The sequence below is a fragment of the Crinia signifera genome, chromosome 19 (assembly GCF_055691185.1).
Source record: "Crinia signifera chromosome 19, ASM5569118v1, whole genome shotgun sequence".
Taxonomy (NCBI): Eukaryota; Metazoa; Chordata; class Amphibia; order Anura; family Myobatrachidae; genus Crinia; species Crinia signifera.
In genome coordinates, this window is record NC_139226.1 from 139,433,507 (window position 1) to 139,455,924 (window position 22,418).

A 22,418-nucleotide genomic window follows, 5' to 3' on the forward strand; every position below is an offset into this window, starting at 1 on the left:
TCACTCTGTGCCCCCACAATGCTGCCATGTATGTGCTGTCTGCTGACTACACATGTGATGTGATGGGTTATGGTATATCAGACTCCTCCCATCACTCTGTGCCCCCACAGTGCTGCCATGTATGTGCTGTCTGCTGACTACACATGTGATGTGATGGGTTATGGTATATCAGACTCCTCCCATCACTGTGTGCCTCCACAATGCTGCCATGTATGTGCTGTCTGCTGACTACACATGTGATGATGTGATGGGTTATGGTATATTAGACTCCTCCCATCACTCTGTGCCTCCACAATGCTGCCATGTATGTGCTGTCTGCTGACTACACGTGTGATGTGATGGGTTATGGTATATTACACTCCTCCCATCACTCTGTGCCCCCACAGTGCTGCCATGTGTGTGCTGTCTGCTGACTACACGTGTGATGTGATGGGTTATGGTATATCAGACTCCTCCCATCACTTTGTGCCCTCACAATGCTGCCATGTATGTGCTGTCTGCTGACTACACTTGTGATGTGATGGGTTATGGTATATCAGACTCCTCCCATCACTCTGTGCCTCAACAGTGCTGCCGTGTATGTGCTGTCTGCTGATTACATGTGTGATGTGATGGGTTATGGTATATTAGACTCCTCCCATCACTCTGTGCCTCCACAATGCTGCCATGTATTTGCTGTCTGCTCACTACATGTGTGATGTAATGGGTTATGGTATATTACACTCCTCCCATCACTCTGTGCCCCCACAATGCTGCCATGTATGTGCTGTCTGCTGACTACACGTGTGATGTGATGGGTTATGGTATATTAGACTCCTCCCATCACTCTGTGCCCCCTCAATGCTGCCATGTGTGTTCTGTCTGCTGACTACACGTGTGATGTGATGGGTTATGGTATATCAGACTCCTCCCATCACTTTGTGCCCCCACAATGCTGCCATGTATGTGCTGTCTGCTGACTACACGTGTGATGGGTTATGGTATATCAGACTCCTCCCATCACTCTGTGCCTCCACAATGCTGCCATGTATGTGCTGTCTGCTGACTACACGTGTGATGTGATGAGTTTTGGTATATTAGACTCCTCCCATCACTCTGTGCCTCCACAATGCTGCCATGTATGTGCTGTCTGCTGACTACACGTGTGATGTGATGTGTTATGGTATATCAGACTCCTCCCATCACTCTGTGCCCCCACAGTGCTGCCATGTATGTGCTGTCTGCTGACTACACATGTGATGATGTGATGGGTTATGGTCATACTTGCCTACTTTTATCTTCACCTTTCCGGGAGAAGCCCGGAGAGGCAACACATCAGGGGGGCGGGAGCAAGGCTGACATCACTTGGCCCCGCCCCCCATGACGAAAACCTCCGTGATTCGCGGGCCGAGGGAGGGGGCGTGGCTTAAATGCCGCGAAATGACGCGATCGCGTCATTTAAGCCCCGCCCCCTCCCCGCGATTTCATGTAATTTTACCCAGCGGGCAAGGCTGGAGCGGGGCAAATCCCAGAATGCGGGAGACTTGCCCACCTTTCCGGGGGGCCGGGAGAAGGACCCGATTTCCGGGAGGCTCCCGGCCATTCCGGGAGGGTAGGCAAGCCTGGTTATGGTATATTAGACTCCTCCCATCACTCTGTGCCCCCACAATGCTGCCATGTATGTGCTATCTGCTGACTACACGTGTGATGTGATGGGTTATGGTGTATCAGACTCCTCCCATCACTCTGTGCCTCCACAATGCTGCCATGTATGTGCTATCTGCTGACTACACGTGTGATGTGATGGGTTATGGTATATCAGACTCCTCCCATCACTCTGTGCCCCCACAATGCTGCCATGCATGTGCTGTCTGCTGACTACACGTGTGATGTGATGGGTTATGGTATATCAGACTCCTCCTATCACTCTGTGCCTCCACAATGCTGCCATGCATGTGCTGTCTGCTGACTACATGTGTGATGTGATGGGTTATGGTATATCAGACTCCTCCCATCACTCTGTGCCCCCACAATGCTGCCATGTATGTGCTGTCTGCTGACTACACGTGTGATGTGATGGGTTATGGTATATTAGACTCCTCCCATCACTCTGTGCCTCCACAATGCTGCCATGTATGTGCTGTCTGCTGACTACACATGTGATGTGATGGGTCATGGTATATCAGACTCCTCCTATCACTCTGTGCCTCCACAATGCTGCCATGTATGTGCTGTCTGCTGACTACACGTGTGATGTGATGGGTTATGGTATGTTAGACTCCTCCCATCACTCTGTGCCCCCACAATGCTGCCATGTACAGTATGTGCTGTCTGCTGACTACACATGTGATGTGATGGGTTATGGTATATCGGACTCCTCCCATCACTCTGTGCCTCCACAATGCTGCCGTGTTTGTGCTGTCTGCTGACTACACATGTGATGTGATGGGTTATGGTATATCAGACTCCTCCCATCACTCTGTGCCTCCACAATGCTGCCACGTATGTGCTGTCTGCTGACTACACGTGTGATGTGATGGGTTATAGTATATCAGACTCCTCCCATCACTCTGTGCCTCCACAATGCTGCCATGTATGTGCTGTCTGCTGACTACACGTGTGATGTGATGGGTTATGGTATATCAGACTCCTCCTATCACTCTGTGCCTCCACAATGCTGCCATGTATGTGCTGTCTGCTGACTACACGTGTGATGTGATGGGTTATGGTATATTAGACTCCTCCCATCACTCTGTGCCCCCACAATGCTGCCATGTATATGCTGTCTGCTGACTACACGTGTGATGTGATGGGTTATGGTATATCAGACTCCTCCCATCACTCTGTGCCCCCACAGTGCTGCCATGTATGTACTGTCTGCTGACTACACATGTGATGTGATGGGTCATGGTATATCAGACTCCTCCTATCACTCTGTGCCTCCACAATGCTGCCATGTATGTGCTGTCTGCTGACTACACATGTGATGTGATGGGTTATGGTATATTAGACTCCTCCCATCACTCTGTGCCTCCACAATGCTGCCATGTATGTGCTGTCTGCTGACTACACGTGTGATGGGTTATGGTATATCGGACTCCTCCCATCACTCTGTGCCCCCACAATGCTGCCATGTATGTGCTGTCTGCTGACTACACATGTGTGCTGCACCTTCCCCATTGTAGATATGGGCACATGGGATGCTTCTGTGCGCTGCACGGGGGAGAGAGACAGCTACAGAGGCAGTAATGCCGTTCTGGTGTGTACCCTGCTTCACATAAAGATCAAGTGGGAAGAGATATGGAGCGGGCTGCCTGCGGAAATCCTACAAGGGGAATTTGGCTTAACTAAAAGTGCCAGCCAATCAGCTCCTACACGGTATACACACAGAGATTTATCTGTCCAATCTGTCTGGTGGTAACTATGCATACCTCCCAACTGTCCCCATATTAAGCAGGAAAGTCCTGCTAATTCAACGCTGTCTCGTCGATACTGGTACATTCCTGCCAGCTGCTGCCTCTGTGCTGCTGTGACAGTGTCCTGCGCTATATGGTTATTCCCCTGTGATACTGGTACATTCCTGCCAGCCCCTACCTCTGTGCTGCTGTGACAGTGTCCTGCGCTATATGGTTATTCCCCTGTGATACTGGTACATTCCTGCCAGCCCCTACCTCTGTGCTGCTGTGACAGTGTCCTGCGCCATATGGTTATTCCCCTGTGATACTGGTACATTCCTGCCAGCCCCTACCTCTGTGCTGCTGTGACAGTGTCCTGCGCTATATGGTTATTCCCCTGTGATACTGGTACAATCCTGCCAGCCCCGACCTCTGTGCTGCTGTGACAGTGTCCTGCGCTATATGGTTATTCCCCTGTGATACTGGTACACTCCTGCCAGCCCCTACCTCTGTGCTGCTGTGACAGTGTCCTGCGCTATATGGTTATTCTCGTGTGATACTGGTACACTCCTGCCAACCCCTACCTCTGTGCTGCTGTGACAGTGTCCTGCGCTATATGGTTATTCCCCTGTGATACTGGTACACTCCTGCCAGCCCCTACCTCTGTGCTGCTGTAATAGTGTCCTGCACTATATGGTTATTCCCCTGTGATACTGGTACACTCCTGCCAGCTGCTGCCTCTGTGTTGCTGTGACAGTGTCCTGCGCTATATGGTTATTCCCCTGTGATACTGGTACATTCCTGCCATCCCCTACCTCTGTGCTGCTGTCAGTGTCCTGCGCTATATGGTTATTCCCCTGTGATACTGGTACACTCCTGCCATCCCCTACCTATGTGCTGCTGTGACAGTGTCCTGCACTATATGGTTATTCCCCTGTGATACTGATACACTCCTGCCAGCCCCTACCTCTGTGCTGCTGTGACAGTGTCCTGCGCTATATGGTTATTCCCCAGTGATACTGACACACTACTGCCAGCTGCTGCCTCTTTGCTGCTGTGACAGTGTCCTGCGCTATATGGTTATTCCCCTGTGATACTGGTACACTCCTGCCAACCCCTACCTCTGTGGTGCTGTGACAGTGTCCTGCGCTATATGGTTTTTCCCCTGTGATACTGGTACACTCCTGCCAGCCGCTGTCTCTGTGCTGCTGTGACAGTGTCCTGCGCTATATGATAATAGGGAAGTGGTGAGTGACTGTGACAGTCATTATAGCACACAGAGAAGCTTTGTTCCCAGTGTTCCCAGGCTGCATCTCTTGTATATGATAGTATAACTCAGTGACCTGTTGCTGGGACAGCCAGATAGATAACTGGGGGCATCCTGTAACTCTGTACGTGTCTGGGTACATTCACTTATTAGCGCAGAGAAGACTCGCAGCTTGCCGATTGGCTCCCATACAATAACCGCTCGCCCTGTGTCTGCCTGCCCGCTGTGTCTCCCTCCACTAGTTGTTGCTCTCTGTGCCTCCTGCCTCATCAGCTCTTCCTCTGTCTAAGTGTTCAGAGTTTCTGCTTCCAGGTCCTGAGTCCGACCTATAAACAGAGAAATGAAGATTTCCGGAAACTCTTCAAACAGCTGCCGGACTCTGAGCGACTCATTGTAGGTGAGAGAATCACTTATGTACATACAGGGGGGAAGGGGCGATAGTGACTTATAGTGTGCACACACGGTTAGATTTGGCTTCCGATGTTCCCGATATAGGGAACATCGGAAGCCAAATCGCATGCTTTTTTTAGGGCTTCCGAGCCCAATGCGCTGCCGATGCACGCTCCTGTGTAAGCGCATATCGGCAGCCAGATAGAGAGGGAGTAGTGAGTGAGCTCCGGGTCAGCCGGGAGTAGTTAGAGAGGAACGGGTCAGCCGGGAGTAGTGAGTGAGGGCCGGGTCAGCTGGGAGTAGTGAGTGTGGACCGGGTCAGCCGGGAGTAGGGAGTGAGGACCGGGTCAGCCGGGAGTAGTGAGTGAGCTCCGGGTCAGCCGGGAGTAGTGAGTGAGCTCCGGGTCAACGGGGAGTAGTGAGTGAGGACCGGGTCAGCCGGGAGTAGTGAGTGAGCTCCGGGTCAACGGGGAGTAGTGAGTGAGGACCGGGTCAGCCGGGAGTAGTGAGTGAGGACCGGGTCAGCCGGGAGTAGTGAGTGAGGACCGGGTCAGCCGGGAGTAGTGAGTGAGGACCGGGTCAGCCGGGAGTAGTGAGTGAGGACCGGGTCAACAGGGAGTAGTGAGTGAGGACCGGGTCAGCAGGGAGTAGTGAGTGAGGACCGGGTCAGCAGGGAGTAGTGAGTGAGGATCGGGTCAGCCGGGAGTAGTGAGTGAGGGCCGGGTCAGCCGGGAGTAGTGAGTGAGAAAAGGGTCAGCCGGGAGTAGTGAGTGAGCTCCGGGTCAGCAGGGAGTAGTGAGTGAGGACCGGGTCAGCCGGGAGTAGTGAGTGAGGACCGGGTCAGCCGGGAGTAGTGAGAGAGCTCCGGGTCAACAGGGAGTAGTGAGTGAGGGCCGGGCCAGCCGGGAGTAGTTAGAGAGGAACGGGTCAGCCGGGAGTAGTGAGTGAGGGCCGGGTCAGCCGGGAGTAGTGAGTGAGGACCGGGTCAGCCGGGAGTAGTGAGTGAGGACCGGGTCAGCCGGGAGTAGTGAGTAAGGACCGGGTCAGCCGGGAGTAGTGAGTAAGGACCGGGTCAGCCGGGAGTAGTGAGTGAGCTCCGGGTCAGCCGGGAGTAGTGAGTGAGCTCCGGGTCAACGGGGAGTAGTGAGTGAGGACCGGGTCAGCCGGGAGTAGTGAGTGAGGACCGGGTCAGCCGGGAGTAGTGAGTGAGGACCGGGTCAGCCGGGAGTAGTGAGTGAGGACCGGGTCAGCCGGGAGTAGTGAGTGAGGACCGGGTCAGCCGGGAGTAGTGAGTGAGGACCGGGTCAGCCGGGAGTAGTGAGTGAGGACCGGGTCAGCCGGGAGTAGTGAGTGAGGACCGGGTCAGCCGGGAGTAGTGAGTGAGGACCGGGTCAGCCGGGAGTAGTGAGTGAGGACCGGGTCAGCCGGGAGTAGTGAGTGAGGACCGGGTCAGCCGGGAGTAGTGAGTGAGGACCGGGTCAGCCGGGAGTAGTGAGTGAGGACCGGGTCAGCCGGGAGTAGTGAGTGAGGACCGGGTCAGCCGGGAGTAGTGAGTGAGGACCGGGTCAGCCGGGAGTAGTGAGTGAGGACCGGGTCAACAGGGAGTAGTGAGTGAGGACCGGGTCAGCCGGGAGTAGTGAGTGAGGACCGGGTCAGCCGGGAGTAGTGAGTGAGGACCGGGTCAGCCGGGAGTAGTGAGTGAGGACCGGGTCAGCCGGGAGTAGTGAGTGAGGACCGGGTCAGCCGGGAGTAGTGAGTGAGGACCGGGTCAGCCGGGAGTAGTGAGTGAGGACCGGGTCAGCCGGGAGTAGTGAGTGAGGACCGGGTCAGCCGGGAGTAGTGAGTGAGGACCAGGTCAACAGGGAGTAGTGAGTGAGGACCGGGTCAGCAGGGAGTAGTGAGTGAGGACCGGGTCAGTCGGGAGTAGTGAGTGAGGGCCGGGTCAGCCGGGAGTAGTGAGTGAGAAAAGGGTCAGCCGGGAGTAGTGAGTGAGCTCCGGGTCAGCAGGGAGTAGTGAGTGAGGACCGGGTCAGCCGGGAGTAGTGAGTGAGGACCGGGTCAGCCGGGAGTAGTGAGAGAGCTCCGGGTCAACAGGGAGTAGTGAGTGAGGGCCGGGCCAGCCGGGAGTAGTGAGTGAGGGCCGGGTCAGACGGGAGTAGTGAGTGAGGGCCGGGTCAGCCGGGAGTAGTGAGTGAGGGCCGGGTCAGACGGGAGTAGTGAGTGAGGACCGGGTCAGCCGGGAGTAGTGAGTGAGGACCGGGTCAGCCGGGAGTAATGAGTGAGGACCGGGTCAGCCGGGAGTAGTGAGTGAGGGCCGGGTCAGCCGGGAGTAGTGAGTGAGGACCGGGTCAGCCGGGAGTAGTGAGTGAGGACCGGGTCAGCCGGGAGTAGTGAGTGAGGACCGGGTCAGCCGGGAGTAGTGAGTGAGGACCGGGTCAGCCGGGAGTAGTGAGTGAGGACCGGGTCAGCCGGGAGTAGTGAGTGAGGACCGGGTCAGCCGGGAGTAGTGAGTGAGGACCGGGTCAGCAGGGAGTAGTGAGTGAGGACCGGGTCAGCAGGGAGTAGTGAGTGAGGACCAGGTCAGCCGGGAGTAGTGAGTGAGGGCCGGGTCAGCCAGGAGTAGTGAGTGAGAAAAGGGTCAGCCGGGAGTAGTGAGTGAGCTCCGGGTCAGCAGGGAGTAGTGAGTGAGGACCGGGTCAGCCGGGAGTAGTGAGTGAGGACCGGGTCAGCCGGGAGTAGTGAGAGAGCTCCGGGTCAACAGGGAGTAGTGAGTGAGGGCCGGGCCAGCCGGGAGTAGTTAGAGAGGAACGGGTCAGCCGGGAGTAGTGAGTGAGGGCCGGGTCAGCTGGGAGTAGTGAGTGAGGACCGGGTCAGCCGGGAGTAGTGAGTGAGGACCGGGTCAGCCGGGAGTAGTGAGTGAGCTCCGGGTCAGCCGGGAGTAGTTAGAGAGGAACGGGTCAGCCGGGAGTAGTGAGTGAGGGCCGGGTCAGCTGGGAGTAGTGAGTGTGGACCGGGTCAGCCGGGAGTAGTGAGTGAGGACCGGGTCAGCCGGGAGTAGTGAGTGAGGACCGGGTCAGCCGGGAGTAGTGAGTGAGCTCCGGGTCAGCCGGGAGTAGTGAGTGAGCTCCGGGTCAACGGGGAGTAGTGAGTGAGGACCGGGTCAGCCGGGAGTAGTGAGTGAGGACCGGGTCAGCCGGGAGTAGTGAGTGAGGACCGGGTCAGCCGGGAGTAGTGAGTGAGGACCGGGTCAGCCGGGAGTAGTGAGTGAGGACCGGGTCAACAGGGAGTAGTGAGTGAGGACCGGGTCAGCAGGGAGTAGTGAGTGAGGACCGGGTCAGCAGGGAGTAGTGAGTGAGGATCGGGTCAGCCGGGAGTAGTGAGTGAGGGCCGGGTCAGCCGGGAGTAGTGAGTGAGAAAAGGGTCAGCCGGGAGTAGTGAGTGAGCTCCGGGTCAGCAGGGAGTAGTGAGTGAGGACCGGGTCAGCCGGGAGTAGTGAGTGAGGACCGGGTCAGCCGGGAGTAGTGAGAGAGCTCCGGGTCAACAGGGAGTAGTGAGTGAGGGCCGGGCCAGCCGGGAGTAGTTAGAGAGGAACGGGTCAGCCGGGAGTAGTGAGTGAGGGCCGGGTCAGCCGGGAGTAGTGAGTGAGGACCGGGTCAGCCGGGAGTAGTGAGTGAGGACCGGGTCAGCCGGGAGTAGTGAGTGAGGACCGGGTCAGCCGGGAGTAGTGAGTAAGGACCGGGTCAGCCGGGAGTAGTGAGTAAGGACCGGGTCAGCCGGGAGTAGTGAGTGAGCTCCGGGTCAGCCGGGAGTAGTGAGTGAGCTCCGGGTCAACGGGGAGTAGTGAGTGAGGACCGGGTCAGCCGGGAGTAGTGAGTGAGGACCGGGTCAGCCGGGAGTAGTGAGTGAGGACCGGGTCAGCCGGGAGTAGTGAGTGAGGACCGGGTCAGCCGGGAGTAGTGAGTGAGGACCGGGTCAGCCGGGAGTAGTGAGTGAGGACCGGGTCAGCCGGGAGTAGTGAGTGAGGACCGGGTCAGCCGGGAGTAGTGAGTGAGGACCGGGTCAGCCGGGAGTAGTGAGTGAGGACCGGGTCAGCCGGGAGTAGTGAGTGAGGACCGGGTCAGCCGGGAGTAGTGAGTGAGGACCGGGTCAGCCGGGAGTAGTGAGTGAGGACCGGGTCAGCCGGGAGTAGTGAGTGAGGACCGGGTCAGCCGGGAGTAGTGAGTGAGGACCGGGTCAGCCGGGAGTAGTGAGTGAGGACCGGGTCAACAGGGAGTAGTGAGTGAGGACCGGGTCAGCCGGGAGTAGTGAGTGAGGACCGGGTCAGCCGGGAGTAGTGAGTGAGGACCGGGTCAGCCGGGAGTAGTGAGTGAGGACCGGGTCAGCCGGGAGTAGTGAGTGAGGACCGGGTCAGCCGGGAGTAGTGAGTGAGGACCGGGTCAGCCGGGAGTAGTGAGTGAGGACCGGGTCAGCCGGGAGTAGTGAGTGAGGACCGGGTCAGCCGGGAGTAGTGAGTGAGGACCGGGTCAACAGGGAGTAGTGAGTGAGGACCGGGTCAGCAGGGAGTAGTGAGTGAGGACCGGGTCAGTCGGGAGTAGTGAGTGAGGGCCGGGTCAGCCGGGAGTAGTGAGTGAGAAAAGGGTCAGCCGGGAGTAGTGAGTGAGCTCCGGGTCAGCAGGGAGTAGTGAGTGAGGACCGGGTCAGCCGGGAGTAGTGAGTGAGGACCGGGTCAGCCGGGAGTAGTGAGAGAGCTCCGGGTCAACAGGGAGTAGTGAGTGAGGGCCGGGCCAGCCGGGAGTAGTGAGTGAGGGCCGGGTCAGACGGGAGTAGTGAGTGAGGGCCGGGTCAGCCGGGAGTAGTGAGTGAGGGCCGGGTCAGACGGGAGTAGTGAGTGAGGACCGGGTCAGCCGGGAGTAGTGAGTGAGGACCGGGTCAGCCGGGAGTAATGAGTGAGGACCGGGTCAGCCGGGAGTAGTGAGTGAGGGCCGGGTCAGCCGGGAGTAGTGAGTGAGGGCCGGGTCAGCCGGGAGTAGTGAGTGAGGGCCGGGTCAGCCGGGAGTAGTGAGTGAGGGCCGGGTCAGCCGGGAGTAGTGAGTGAGGGCCGGGTCAGCCGGGAGTAGTGAGTGAGGGCCGGGTCAGCCGGGAGTAGTGAGTGAGGGCCGGGTCAGCCGGGAGTAGTGAGTGAGGACCGGGTCAGAAGGGAGTAGTGAGTGAGGACCGGGTCAGCCGGGAGTAGTGGGTGAGCTCCGGGTCAACCCGGTCCTCACTCACACAATTATCAGGATGCTTGTGTACCTTGTGTATATTATCAGGATGCTCGTGTACCGTGTGTATATTATCAGGATGCTCGTGTACCTTGTGTATATTATCAGGATGCTCTGTGTACCGTGTGTATATTATCAGGACGCTCTGTGTATCTTGTGTATATTATCAGGATGCTCTGTGTACCTTGTGTATATTATCAGGATGCTCGTATACCTTGTGTATATTGTCAGGATGCTCTGTGTACCTTGTGTATATTATCAGGATGGTCGTGTACTGTGTGTATATTATCAGGACGGTCGTGTACCTTGTGTATATTATCAGGACGCTCGTGTACCTTGTGTATATTATCAGGATGCTCGTGTACCTTGTGTATATTATCAGGATGCTCTGTGTACCGTGTGTATATTATCAGGATGCTCTGTGCTCGTGTACCTTGTGTATATTATCAGGATGCTCTGTGCTCGTGTACCTTGTGTATATTATCAGGATGGTCGTGTACTGTGTGTATATTATCAGGATGGTCGTGTACCTTGTGTATATTATCAGGAAGCTCTGTGTACCTTGTGTATATTATCAGGATGGTCGTATACCTTGTGTATATTATCAGGATGCTCTGTGTACCGTGTGTATATTATCAGGATGCTTGTGTACCGTGTGTATATTATCAGGATGCTCGTGTACCGTGTGTATATTATCAGGATGCTCTGTGTACCTTGTGTATATTATCAGGATGCTCTGTGTACCTTGTGTATATTATCAGGATGCTCTGTGTACATTGTGTATATTATCAGGATGCTCTGTGTACCTTGTGTATATTATCAGGATGCTCGTGTACCATGTGTAAATTATCAGGATGCTCGTGTACCTTGTGTATATTATCAGGATGCTCTGTGTACCTTGTGTATATTATCAGGATGGTCGTATACCTTGTGTATATTATCAGGATGCTCTGTGTACCGTGTGTATATTATCAGGATGCTTGTGTACCGTGTGTATATTATCAGGATGCTCGTGTACCGTGTGTATATTATCAGGATGCTCTGTGTACCTTGTGTATATTATCAGGATGCTCTGTGTACCTTGTGTATATTATCACGATGCTCTGTGTACATTGTGTATATTATCAGGATGCTCTGTTTACCTTGTGTATATTATCAGGATGCTCTGTGTATCTTGTGTATATTATCAGGATGCTCGTGTACCTTGTGTATATTATCAGGATGCTCTGTGTACCGTGTGTATATTATCAGGATGCTCTGTGTACCTTGTGTATATTATCAGGATGCTCTGTGTACCGTGTGTATATTATCAGGATGCTCTGTGTACCTTGTGTATATTATCAGGATGCTCTGTGTACCTTGTGTCTATTATCAGGATGCTCTGTGTACCTTGTGTATATTATCAGGATGCTCTGTGTACCTTGTGTATATTATCAGGATGCTCTGTGTACCTTGTGTATATTATCAGGATGCTCTGTGTACCTTGTGCATATTGTCAGGATGCTCGTGTACCTTGTGTATATTATCAGGATGCTCGTGTACCTTGTGTATATTATCAGGATGCTCTGTGTACCTTGTGTATATTATCAGGATGCTCTGTGTACCTTGTGTATATTATCAGGATGCTCTGTGTACCGTGTGTATATTATCAGGATGCTCTGTGTACATTGTGTATATTATCAGGATGCGGTGTACCTTGTGTATATTATCAGGATGCTCTGTGTACCTTGTGTATATTATCAGGATGCTGTGTGTACCTTGTGCATATTGTCAGGATGCTCGTGTACCTTGTGTATATTATCAGGATGCTCTGTGTACCTTGTGCATATTATCAGGATGCTGTGTGTACCTTGTGCATATTGTCAGGATGCTCGTGTACCTTGTGTATATTATCAGGATGCTCTGTGTACCTTGTGTATATTATCAGGATGCTCTGTGTACCTTGTGTATATTATCAGGATGCTGTGTGTACATTGTGCATATTGTCAGGATGCTCGTGTACCTTGTGTATATTATCAGAATGCTGTGTGTACCTTGTGTATATTATCAGGATGCTGTGTGTACCTTGTGTATATTATAAGGACGCTCGTGTACCGTGTGTATATTATCAGGATGCTCTGTGTACCGTGTGTATATTATCAGGATGGTCGTGTACCGTGTGTATATTATCAGGATGCTCGTGTACCTTGTGTATATTATCAGGATGCTCGTGTACCGTGTGTATATTATCAGGATGCTCTGTGTACCGTGTGTATATTATCAGGATGCTCGTGTACCTTGTGCATATTGTCAGGATGCTCGTGTACCTTGTGTATATTATCAGGATGCTGTGTGTACCTTGTGTATATTATCAGGATGCTCGTGTACCTTGTGTATATTAACCGGATGCTCGTGTACCTTGTGTATATTATAAGGACGCTCGTGTACCGTGTGTATATTATCAGGATGCTCTGTGTACCGTGTGTATATTATCAGGATGGTCGTGTACCGTGTGTATATTATCAGGATGCTTGTGTACCTTGTGTATATTATCAGGATGCTCGTGTACCGTGTGTATATTATCAGGATGCTCTGTGTACCGTGTGTATATTATCAGGATGCTCGTGTACCTTGTGCATATTGTCAGGATGCTCGTGTACCTTGTGTATATTATCAGGATGCTGTGTGTACCTTGTGTATATTATCAGGATGCTCGTGTACCTTGTGTATATTAACCGGATGCTCGTGTACCGTGTGTATATTATCAGGATGCTCGTGTACCGTGTGTATATTATCAGGATGCTCTGTGTACCTTGTGTATATTATCAGGATGCTCTGTGTACCTTGTGTATATTATCAGGACGCTCTGTGTACCGTGTGTATATTATCAGGATGCTCTGTGTACCTTGTGTATATTATCAGGATTTTCTGTGTACCTTGTGTATATTATCAGGATGCTCTGTGTACCTTGTGTATATTATCAGGACGCTCTGTGTACCTTGTGTATATTGTCAGGATGCTCTGTATACCTTGTGCATATTGTCAGGATGCTCGTGTACCTTGTGTATATTATATGGATGCTCTGTGTACCTTGTGTATATTATCAGGATGCTCGTGTACCGTGTGTATATTATCAGGATGCTCGTGTACCTTGTGTATATTATCAGGATGCTCTGTGTACATTGTGTATATTATCAGGACGCTCGTGTACCTTGTGTATATTATCAGGACGCTCTGTGTATCTTGTGTATATTATCAGGACGCTCTGTGTATCTTGTGTATATTATCAGGATGCTCTGTGTACATTGTGTATATTATCAGGACGCTCGTGTACCTTGTGTATATTATCAGGATGCTCTGTGTACCTTGTGTATATTATCAGGATGCTCGTGTACCTTGTGTATATTATCAGGATGCTCTGTGTACCGTGTGTATATTATCAGGATGCTCATGTACCTTGTGTATATTATCAGGATGCTTTGTGTACCTTGTGTATATTATCAGGATGCTCTGTGTACCTTGTGTATATTATCAGAATGCTCTGTGTACCTTGTGTATATTATCAGGATGCTCGTGTACCTTGTGTATATTATCAGGATGCTCTGTGTACCTTGTGTATATTATCAGGATGCTTGTGTACCGTGTGTATATTATCAGGATGCTCTGTGTACCTTGTGTATATTATCAGGATGCTTGTGTACCGTGTGTATATTATCAGGATGCTCGTGTACCGTGTGTATATTATCAGGATGCTCGTGTACCGTGTGTATATTATCAGGATGCTCTGTGTACCGTGTGTATATTATCAGGATGCTCTGTGCTTTGTACCCGCAGATTACTCCTGTGCACTGCAGAGGGACATATTACTGCAGGGACGCCTCTACTTATCTGAGAACTGGATTTGTTTCTACAGTAACATCTTTCGCTGGGAGACCCTGGTCAGTGCCCCTTCTACATCTCTATTACAGGTTTATAGACAGATGCTCCACAAATGTCTGTAGCCAATGGAGCTGGAGCATTACCGCAGGCGTTTGTAGTTGCTGATCTGTATTATGCTGCAAGTTGCTTGCTGCATGCTGCCATAATTCTGTGATAGGTGTCTCCAGTCACTGGCATGAATGAATAAGTTATCTGTCTCCCATGTTACAGTAATAGCCCTTTTCTTTTTACAAGCCAGGTCGCACCTGGGATTTTGTACCCGGCTCCAACCCACGTGCGGCCTGGCTATTGAACCCTTTTCCACTATCGCCCCACCCGGCATAATGCGCGTTTCCGTGCAGGATATTTAATCTAGTGGAGAAGGGGTGTACAGTATGTGAGATAGCATCTGCCCCTGACTAGGACGCGGCCCGGTAAGATGCGCAGGCCATCAACTAGATGGCAATACTCCGATAGAAATAAGTGACTCTTAGTAAATAGCTTCTCGTTTCCTGTCACATGCACAAAGCAAATAACGATGCTGCATATATTTAGTTTTCTGTATTTATCAGTGTTTGTAGTTTGCAGTAGTGGTTACGCGGCGATGGTGAGTTTCAGCAACGGTTGCCGCGGTCTCCGATCCGCCCATTGCGCCCAGTAACGAATCCGTGCTTTGGCTTTTGCAGCTGACGGTGCGATTGAAGGACATCTGCTCGATGACTAAAGAGAAGACAGCCAGACTCATCCCAAATGCCATCCAGCTTTGCACTGACAATGAGAAGGTGAGCTGGGGGGAAGTGTGTCCCCTCGGTGTCCTGCAGGTCATAGAGCCACTGGTGATGTCACAACGAGAGGCTATCTGCTCATACAGTACATAGGGCTTTATTACACCCCCTTATTCCATGGGCTTCAGGGAATCCGCTCTGCACCAATGATTGATGGGGTGTGGGACCTGGTGAAATTGGTGGAGGTCTGGACTGATGACGGCTCTGTTCTCTTCACAGCACTTCTTCACCTCATTCGGGGCTCGAGATCGGACTTACATGATGATGTTCCGGCTGTGGCAGAATGCCTTACTGGAAAAGGTAGCCTTCTTATTGTGGCCCCCACTCATCCATCTTTCTGTAGGAGCCCCCCAACTCCTTTATCCTGACTCTTACACCTGCACTTGGGGTTCTCTGCTCTCCGCAGCCGCTGTGTCCGAAGGAACTCTGGCATTTTGTCCACCAGTGCTATGGAAATGAGCTGGGCCTCACGAGTGACGATGAGGACTATGTACCTCCGGACGACGACTTCAATACGATGGGGTAGGTCCGCTGCAGGAAGGTGCGGTCTCAGGTGTGGCTCCTGTAGTTTATGATGGGGTAGGTGCGCTGCAGGATGGTGCGGTCTCAGCTGCGGCTCCTGTAGTTTATGATGGGGTAGGTGCGCTGCAGTAAGGTGCGGTCTCAGCTGCGGCTCCTGTGGTTTAGGATGGGGTAGGTGCGCTGCAGGATGGTGCGGTCTCAGCTGCGGCTCCTGTAGTTTATGATGGGGTAGGTGCGCTGCAGTAAGGTGCGGTCTCAGCTGCGGCTCCTGTGGTTTATGATGGGGTAGGTGCGCTGCAGGAAGGTGCGGTCTCAGCTGCGGCTCCTGTGGTTTATGATGGGGTAGGTGCGCTGCAGGATGGTGCGGTCTCAGCTGCGGCTCCTGTGGTTTAGGATGGGGTAGGTGCGCTGCAGGATAGTGCGGTCTCAGCTGCGGCTCCTGTGGATTATGATGGGGTAGGTGCGCTGCAGGAAGGTGCGGTCTCAGCTGCGGCTCCTGTGGTTTATTGCGCTGCAGGAAGGTGCGGTCTCAGCTGCGGCTCCTGTGGTTTATGATGGGGTAGGTGCGCTGCAGGAGGGTGCGGTCTCAGCTGCGGCTCCTGTGGTTTATTGCGCTGCAGGAAGGTGCGGTCTAAGCTGCGGCTCCTGTGGTTTACGATGGGGTAGGTGCGCTGCAGGATGGTGCGGTCTCAGCTGCGGCTCCTGTGGTTAACGAAGGGTTAGGTGCGCTGCAGGAAGGTGCGGTCTCAGCTGCGGCTCCTGTGGTTTACGATGCTCCGGGAAAGGCTAATATAGAGCCACCAACTCTGTATTTGTGTCACTTTGTTTGCTCCTTAGTTACTGTGAGGAGATTCCGGTGGAAGACGTGGAAGTAAACGACAATTCATCTAAAAGTAGCAGCGAGCTCAAACCGGAGACCAACTGCAACCTGCAGGACCCATCTCTGACCAGCAGTAACCTGCCGTCCACCACCAGCAGCGAGGCCCCTGCGGTACGTCCCTGTCCTGCTTACCGACACGTGTGCCGACACACAGAAGACATGCGGTCGATGCTCCAGAAATGACACTGGGCAGAACCGTTACGGAAGGAGTTGCCATGGGATACGTAGAGCTGTATCTAGGGCATTATCCGTTGCACAAGCTGATGCGTTGACATTTCAAGCCGTTGGTTATAGAGTTTTGCGAAGCTTGTTGACGAATGGTCCGGACGCCATTTTAGTCTCTGTGCGCTAAATGCACCCGTATTTTACTGTATTACGCTGTATGACTACTGTGTTACTTTTACTGATTTTGCATTGGCTAATGGCGGTCAGATCTTAGCGTAATACCGTCTCTCCCAACAGTTTGACGCAGGAATCCTGGACGACCTGGACAGCTCGTTAGAGAGGGAGTTGCTGTTTGCAAACCTGGAGGAGCAGAAGTTGGAGCTACTTCCTCCCGTCACATCTCCTTCGCTGGACTTCAATGACAATGAGGATTTACCGACCGAGATCAGTGACTCCTCGGAGACCCACGACGAAGGTGAGCAGACTGAGGGGTGGGGGGACGGAGTGGGGTGTAGGATCGGAACACACATGAGCGCAGAGAGAGAGCATTTCAGACCCCGCGGTAGATTGGTGCTATGCAACCAGGTGGTGGGAATGTGCATGGGGCAGGTGTCGTAAGGGGCATGGGACAGGTGGTAGAAGGTGCATGGGTCAGATGGTTTGAGGTGCATGGAGCAGGGGGTTTGAGGTGCAGGGGGTATGAGGTATGTGGGGCAGGTGGTAGAAGGTGCATGGGTCAGATGGTTTGAGGTGCATGGAGCAGGGGGTTTGAGGTGCAGGGGGTATGAGGTATGTGGGGCAGGTGGTAGAAGGTGCATGGGTCAGATGGTTTGAGGTATGTGGGGCAGCCGGTAGAAGGTGCATGGGGAAGGTGGTATAAGGTGCATGGGGCAGGTGGTTTGAGGTGCATGAAGCAGCCGGTAGAAGGTGTGTGGGGCAACCGGAAGATGGTGCGTGGGACAGCCAGTAGGTGCGTGGAGCAGCCGGTAGAAGGTGCAAGAGCAGGAGGTATTAGGTGCATGGGGCAGATGGTGTACGAGGGGGGGTATTAGGTACACAGGCAGCTGGTATGAGGTGTGTGGGGCGGCCAGTAACAAAGGACTGCATTACTGCCCTAGGTGAGGTCCAAGCCTTCTACGAAGACTTGAACGGCCGCCAGTACATCAATGAAGTGTTCAGCTTCAGCGTGGACAAGCTCTTCAGCCTCCTTTTTAGCGAATCTCAGTTCCAAAGGGACTTCATGGAGCAGCGGCGGTTCTCGGGTGAGCCCGTCGCTGGCCGAGTGTGTGTAGCATCCATGTCTCTGTCCGGTCTGTGTCCCGCATGTTCCCGGAGCCTGACACTGGCTGAGTGTGTGTGTGTCCTACCTGTGTGTAGCATCCATGTCTCTGTCCGGTCTGTGTCCCAGCGTCCCGCATGGTCCTGGAGCCTGGCACTGGCGGAGTGTGTGTGTGTCTTACCTGTGTGTAGCATCCATGTCTCTGTCCGGTCTGTGTCCCGCATGTTCCCGGAGCCTGGCACTGGCCGAGTGTGTGTGTGTCCTACCTGTGTGTAGCATCCATGTCTCTGTCCGGTCTGTGTCCCAGCGTCCCGCATGTTCCCGGAGCCTGACACTGGCGGAGTGTGTGTCTTACCTGTGTGTAGCATCCATGTCTCTGGCCGGTCTGTGTCCCAGCATCCCGCATGGTCCCGGAGCCTGACTCTGGCGGAGTGTGTGTGTGTCTTACCTGTGTGTAGCATCCATGTCTCTGGCCGGTCTGTGTCCCAGCGTCCCGCATGGTCCCGGAGCCTGACACTGGCGGAGTGTGTGTCTTACCTGTGTGTAGCATCCATGTCTCTGTCCGGTCTGTGTCCCGCATGTTCCTGGAGCCTGGCACTGGCGGAGTGTGTGTGTGTCTTACCTGTGTGTAGCATCCATGTCTCTGTCCGGTCTGTGTCCCGCATGGTCCTGGAGCCTGACACTGGCAGAGTGTGTGTGTGTCCTACCTGTGTGTAGCATCCATGTCTCCGCCCGGTCTGTGTCCCAGCGTCCCGCATGTTCCGGAGCATGGCACTGGCGGAGTGTGTGTGTATCTCCTGTGTGTAGCATCAATGTCTCTGGCCAGTCTGTGTCCCAGCGTCCCGCATGGTCCCGGATCCTGGCACTGGCGGAGTGTGTGTCTCCTGTGTGTAGCATCCATGTCTCTGGCCGGTCTGTGTCCCAGCGTCCCGCATTGTCCCGGAGCCTGGCACTGGCGGAGTGTGTGTCTTACCTGTGTGTAGCTTCCATGTCTCTGTCCGGTCTGTGTCCCAGCGTCCCGCATGTTCCCGGAGCCTGGCACTGGCGGAGTGTGTGTGTGTCTTACCTGTGTGTAGCATCCATGTCTCTGTCCGGTCTGTGTCCCGCATGTTCCCGGAGCCTGGCACTGGCGGAGTGTGTGTGTGTCTTACCTGTGTGTAGCATCCATGTCTCTGTCCAGTCTGTGTCCCGCATGTTCCCGGAGCCTGGCACTGACGGAGTGTGTGTCTCCTGTGTGTAGTTTCCATGTCTCTGGCCGGTCTGTGTCCCAGCGTCCCGCATGATCCCGGAGCCTGACACTGGCGGAGTGTGTGTCTCCTGTGTGTAGTTTCCATGTCTCTGGCCGGTCTGTGTCCCAGCGTCCCGCATGGTCCTGGAGCCTGACACTGGCGGAGTGTGTGTCTCCTGTGTGTAGCTTCCATGTCTCTGCCCGGTCTGTGGCCCAGCGTCCCGCATGTTCCCGGAGCCTGGCACTGGCGGAGTGTGTGTGTGTCTTACCTGTGTGTAGCATCCATGTCTCTGTCCGGTCTGTGTCCCGCATGTTCCCGGAGCCTGGCACTGGCGGAGTGTGTGTGTGTCTTACCTGTGTGTAGCATCCATGTCTCTGTCCAGTCTGTGTCCCGCATGTTCCCGGAGCCTGGCACTGACGGAGTGTGTGTCTCCTGTGTGTAGTTTCCATGTCTCTGGCCGGTCTGTGTCCCAGCGTCCCGCATGATCCCGGAGCCTGACACTGGCGGAGTGTGTGTCTCCTGTGTGTAGTTTCCATGTCTCTGTCCGGTCTGTGTCCCAGCGTCCCGCATGGTCCCGGAGCCTGACACTGGCGGAGTGTGTGTGTGTCTTACCTGTGTGTAGCATCCATGTCTCTGTCCGGTCTGTGTCCCGCATGTTCCCGGAGCCTGGCACTGGCGGAGTGTGTGTCTCCTGTGTGTAGCATCCATGTCTCTGGCCGGTCTGTGTCCCAGCGTCCCGCATAGTCCCGGAGCCTGACACTGGCAGAGTGTGTGTCTCCTGTGTGTAGCTTCCATGTCTCTGTCCGGTCTGTGTCCCAGCGTCCCGCATGTTCCCGGAGCCTGACACTGGCGGTGTGTGTGTCTTACCTGTGTGTAGCATCCATGTCTCTGGCCGGTCTGTGTCCCAGCGTCCCGCATGGTCCCGGAGCCTGGCACTGGCGGAGTGTGTGTCTCCTGTGTGTAGCTTCCATGTCTCTGCCCGGTCTGTGTCCCAGCGTCCCGCATGTTCCCGGAGCCTGGCACTGGCGGAGCGTGTGTCTCCTGTGTGTAGCATCCATGTCTCTGGCCGGTCTGTGTCCCAGCGTCTCGCATGGTCCTGAAGCCTGACACTGGCGGAGTGTGTGTCTTACCTGTGTGTGGCATCCATGTCTCTGGCCGGTCTGTGTCCCAGCGTCTCGCATAGTCCCGGAGCCTGACACTGGCGTAGTGTGTGTCTCCTGTGTGTAGCTTCCATGTCTCTGCCCGGTCTGTGTCCCAGCGTCCCGCATGGTCCCGGAGCCTGGCACTGGCGGAGTGTGTGTCTCCTGTGTGTAGCATCCATGTCTCTGGCCGGTCTGTGTCCCAGCGTCCCGCATGGTCCTGGAGCCTGACACTGGCGGAGTGTGTGTCTCCTGTGTGTAGCTTCCATGTCTCTGCCCGGTCTGTGGCCCAGCGTCCCGCATGTTCCCGGAGCCTGGCACTGGCCGAGTGTGTGTGTGTCCTACCTGTGTGTAGCATCCATGTCTCTGTCCGGTCTGTGTCCCAGCGTCCCGCATGTTCCCGGAGCCTGACACTGGCGGAGTGTGTGTCTTACCTGTGTGTAGCATCCATGTCTCTGGCCGGTCTGTGTCCCAGCATCCCGCATGGTCCCGGAGCCTGACTCTGGCGGAGTGTGTGTGTGTCTTACCTGTGTGTAGCATCCATGTCTCTGGCCGGTCTGTGTCCCAGCGTCCCGCATGGTCCCGGAGCCTGACACTGGCGGAGTGTGTGTCTTACCTGTGTGTAGCATCCATGTCTCTGTCCGGTCTGTGTCCCGCATGTTCCTGGAGCCTGGCACTGGCGGAGTGTGTGTGTGTCTTACCTGTGTGTAGCATCCATGTCTCTGTCCGGTCTGTGTCCCGCATGGTCCTGGAGCCTGACACTGGCAGAGTGTGTGTGTGTCCTACCTGTGTGTAGCATCCATGTCTCCGCCCGGTCTGTGTCCCAGCGTCCCGCATGTTCCGGAGCATGGCACTGGCGGAGTGTGTGTGTATCTCCTGTGTGTAGCATCAATGTCTCTGGCCGGTCTGTGTCCCAGCGTCCCGCATGGTCCCGGATCCTGGCACTGGCGTAGTGTGTGTCTTACCTGTGTGTAGCATCAATGTCTCTGGCCGGTCTGTGTCCCAGCGTCCCGCATGGTCCCGGATCCTGGCACTGGCGGAGTGTGTGTCTCCTGTGTGTAGCATCCATGTCTCTGGCCGGTCTGTGTCCCAGCGTCCCGCATTGTCCCGGAGCCTGGCACTGGCGGAGTGTGTGTCTTACCTGTGTGTAGCTTCCATGTCTCTGTCCGGTCTGTGTCCCAGCGTCCCGCATGTTCCCGGAGCCTGGCACTGGCGGAGTGTGTGTGTGTCTTACCTGTGTGTAGCATCCATGTCTCTGTCCGGTCTGTGTCCCGCATGTTCCCGGAGCCTGGCACTGGCGGAGTGTGTGTGTGTCTTACCTGTGTGTAGCATCCATGTCTCTGTCCAGTCTGTGTCCCGCATGTTCCCGGAGCCTGGCACTGACGGAGTGTGTGTCTCCTGTGTGTAGTTTCCATGTCTCTGGCCGGTCTGTGTCCCAGCGTCCCGCATGATCCCGGAGCCTGACACTGGCGGAGTGTGTGTCTCCTGTGTGTAGTTTCCATGTCTCTGTCCGGTCTGTGTCCCAGCGTCCCGCATGGTCCCGGAGCCTGACACTGGCGGAGTGTGTGTGTGTCTTACCTGTGTGTAGCATCCATGTCTCTGTCCGGTCTGTGTCCCGCATGTTCCCGGAGCCTGGCACTGGCGGAGTGTGTGTCTCCTGTGTGTAGCATCCATGTCTCTGGCCGGTCTGTGTCCCAGCGTCCCGCATAGTCCCGGAGCCTGACACTGGCAGAGTGTGTGTCTCCTGTGTGTAGCTTCCATGTCTCTGTCCGGTCTGTGTCCCAGCGTCCCGCATGTTCCCGGAGCCTGACACTGGCGGTGTGTGTGTCTTACCTGTGTGTAGCATCCATGTCTCTGGCCGGTCTGTGTCCCAGCGTCCCGCATGGTCCCGGAGCCTGGCACTGGCGGAGTGTGTGTCTCCTGTGTGTAGCTTCCATGTCTCTGCCCGGTCTGTGTCCCAGCGTCCCGCATGTTCCCGGAGCCTGGCACTGGCGGAGCGTGTGTCTCCTGTGTGTAGCATCCATGTCTCTGGCCGGTCTGTGTCCCAGCGTCCCGCATGGTCCTGGAGCCTGACACTGGCGGAGTGTGTGTCTTACCTGTGTGTGGCATCCATGTCTCTGGCCGGTCTGTGTCCCAGCGTCTCGCATAGTCCCGGAGCCTGACACTGGCGTAGTGTGTGTCTCCTGTGTGTAGCTTCCATGTCTCTGCCCGGTCTGTGTCCCAGCGTCCC

General features: G+C 54.7%; 1 protein-coding gene across 9 annotated transcripts in view; it reads left to right on the plus strand.

Annotated features, from left to right (window-relative positions):
• The window catches only part of GRAMD1B (GRAM domain containing 1B), a 211,784-nt gene that overhangs the window by 165,481 nt on the left and 23,885 nt on the right, over nt 1-22,418 (plus strand). For all 9 annotated transcript variants that reach the window (XM_083163519.1, XM_083163520.1, XM_083163521.1 and 6 more), the window contains 8 exons: nt 4,954-5,038; nt 14,106-14,209; nt 14,876-14,971; nt 15,194-15,274; nt 15,381-15,496; nt 16,334-16,487; nt 16,839-17,016; nt 17,660-17,803. In XM_083163519.1, the coding sequence (XP_083019645.1) occupies nt 4,954-5,038; nt 14,106-14,209; nt 14,876-14,971; nt 15,194-15,274; nt 15,381-15,496; nt 16,334-16,487; nt 16,839-17,016; nt 17,660-17,803 (958 nt within the window). The remainder of the gene's footprint in view (nt 1-4,953; nt 5,039-14,105; nt 14,210-14,875; nt 14,972-15,193; nt 15,275-15,380; nt 15,497-16,333; nt 16,488-16,838; nt 17,017-17,659; nt 17,804-22,418) is intronic.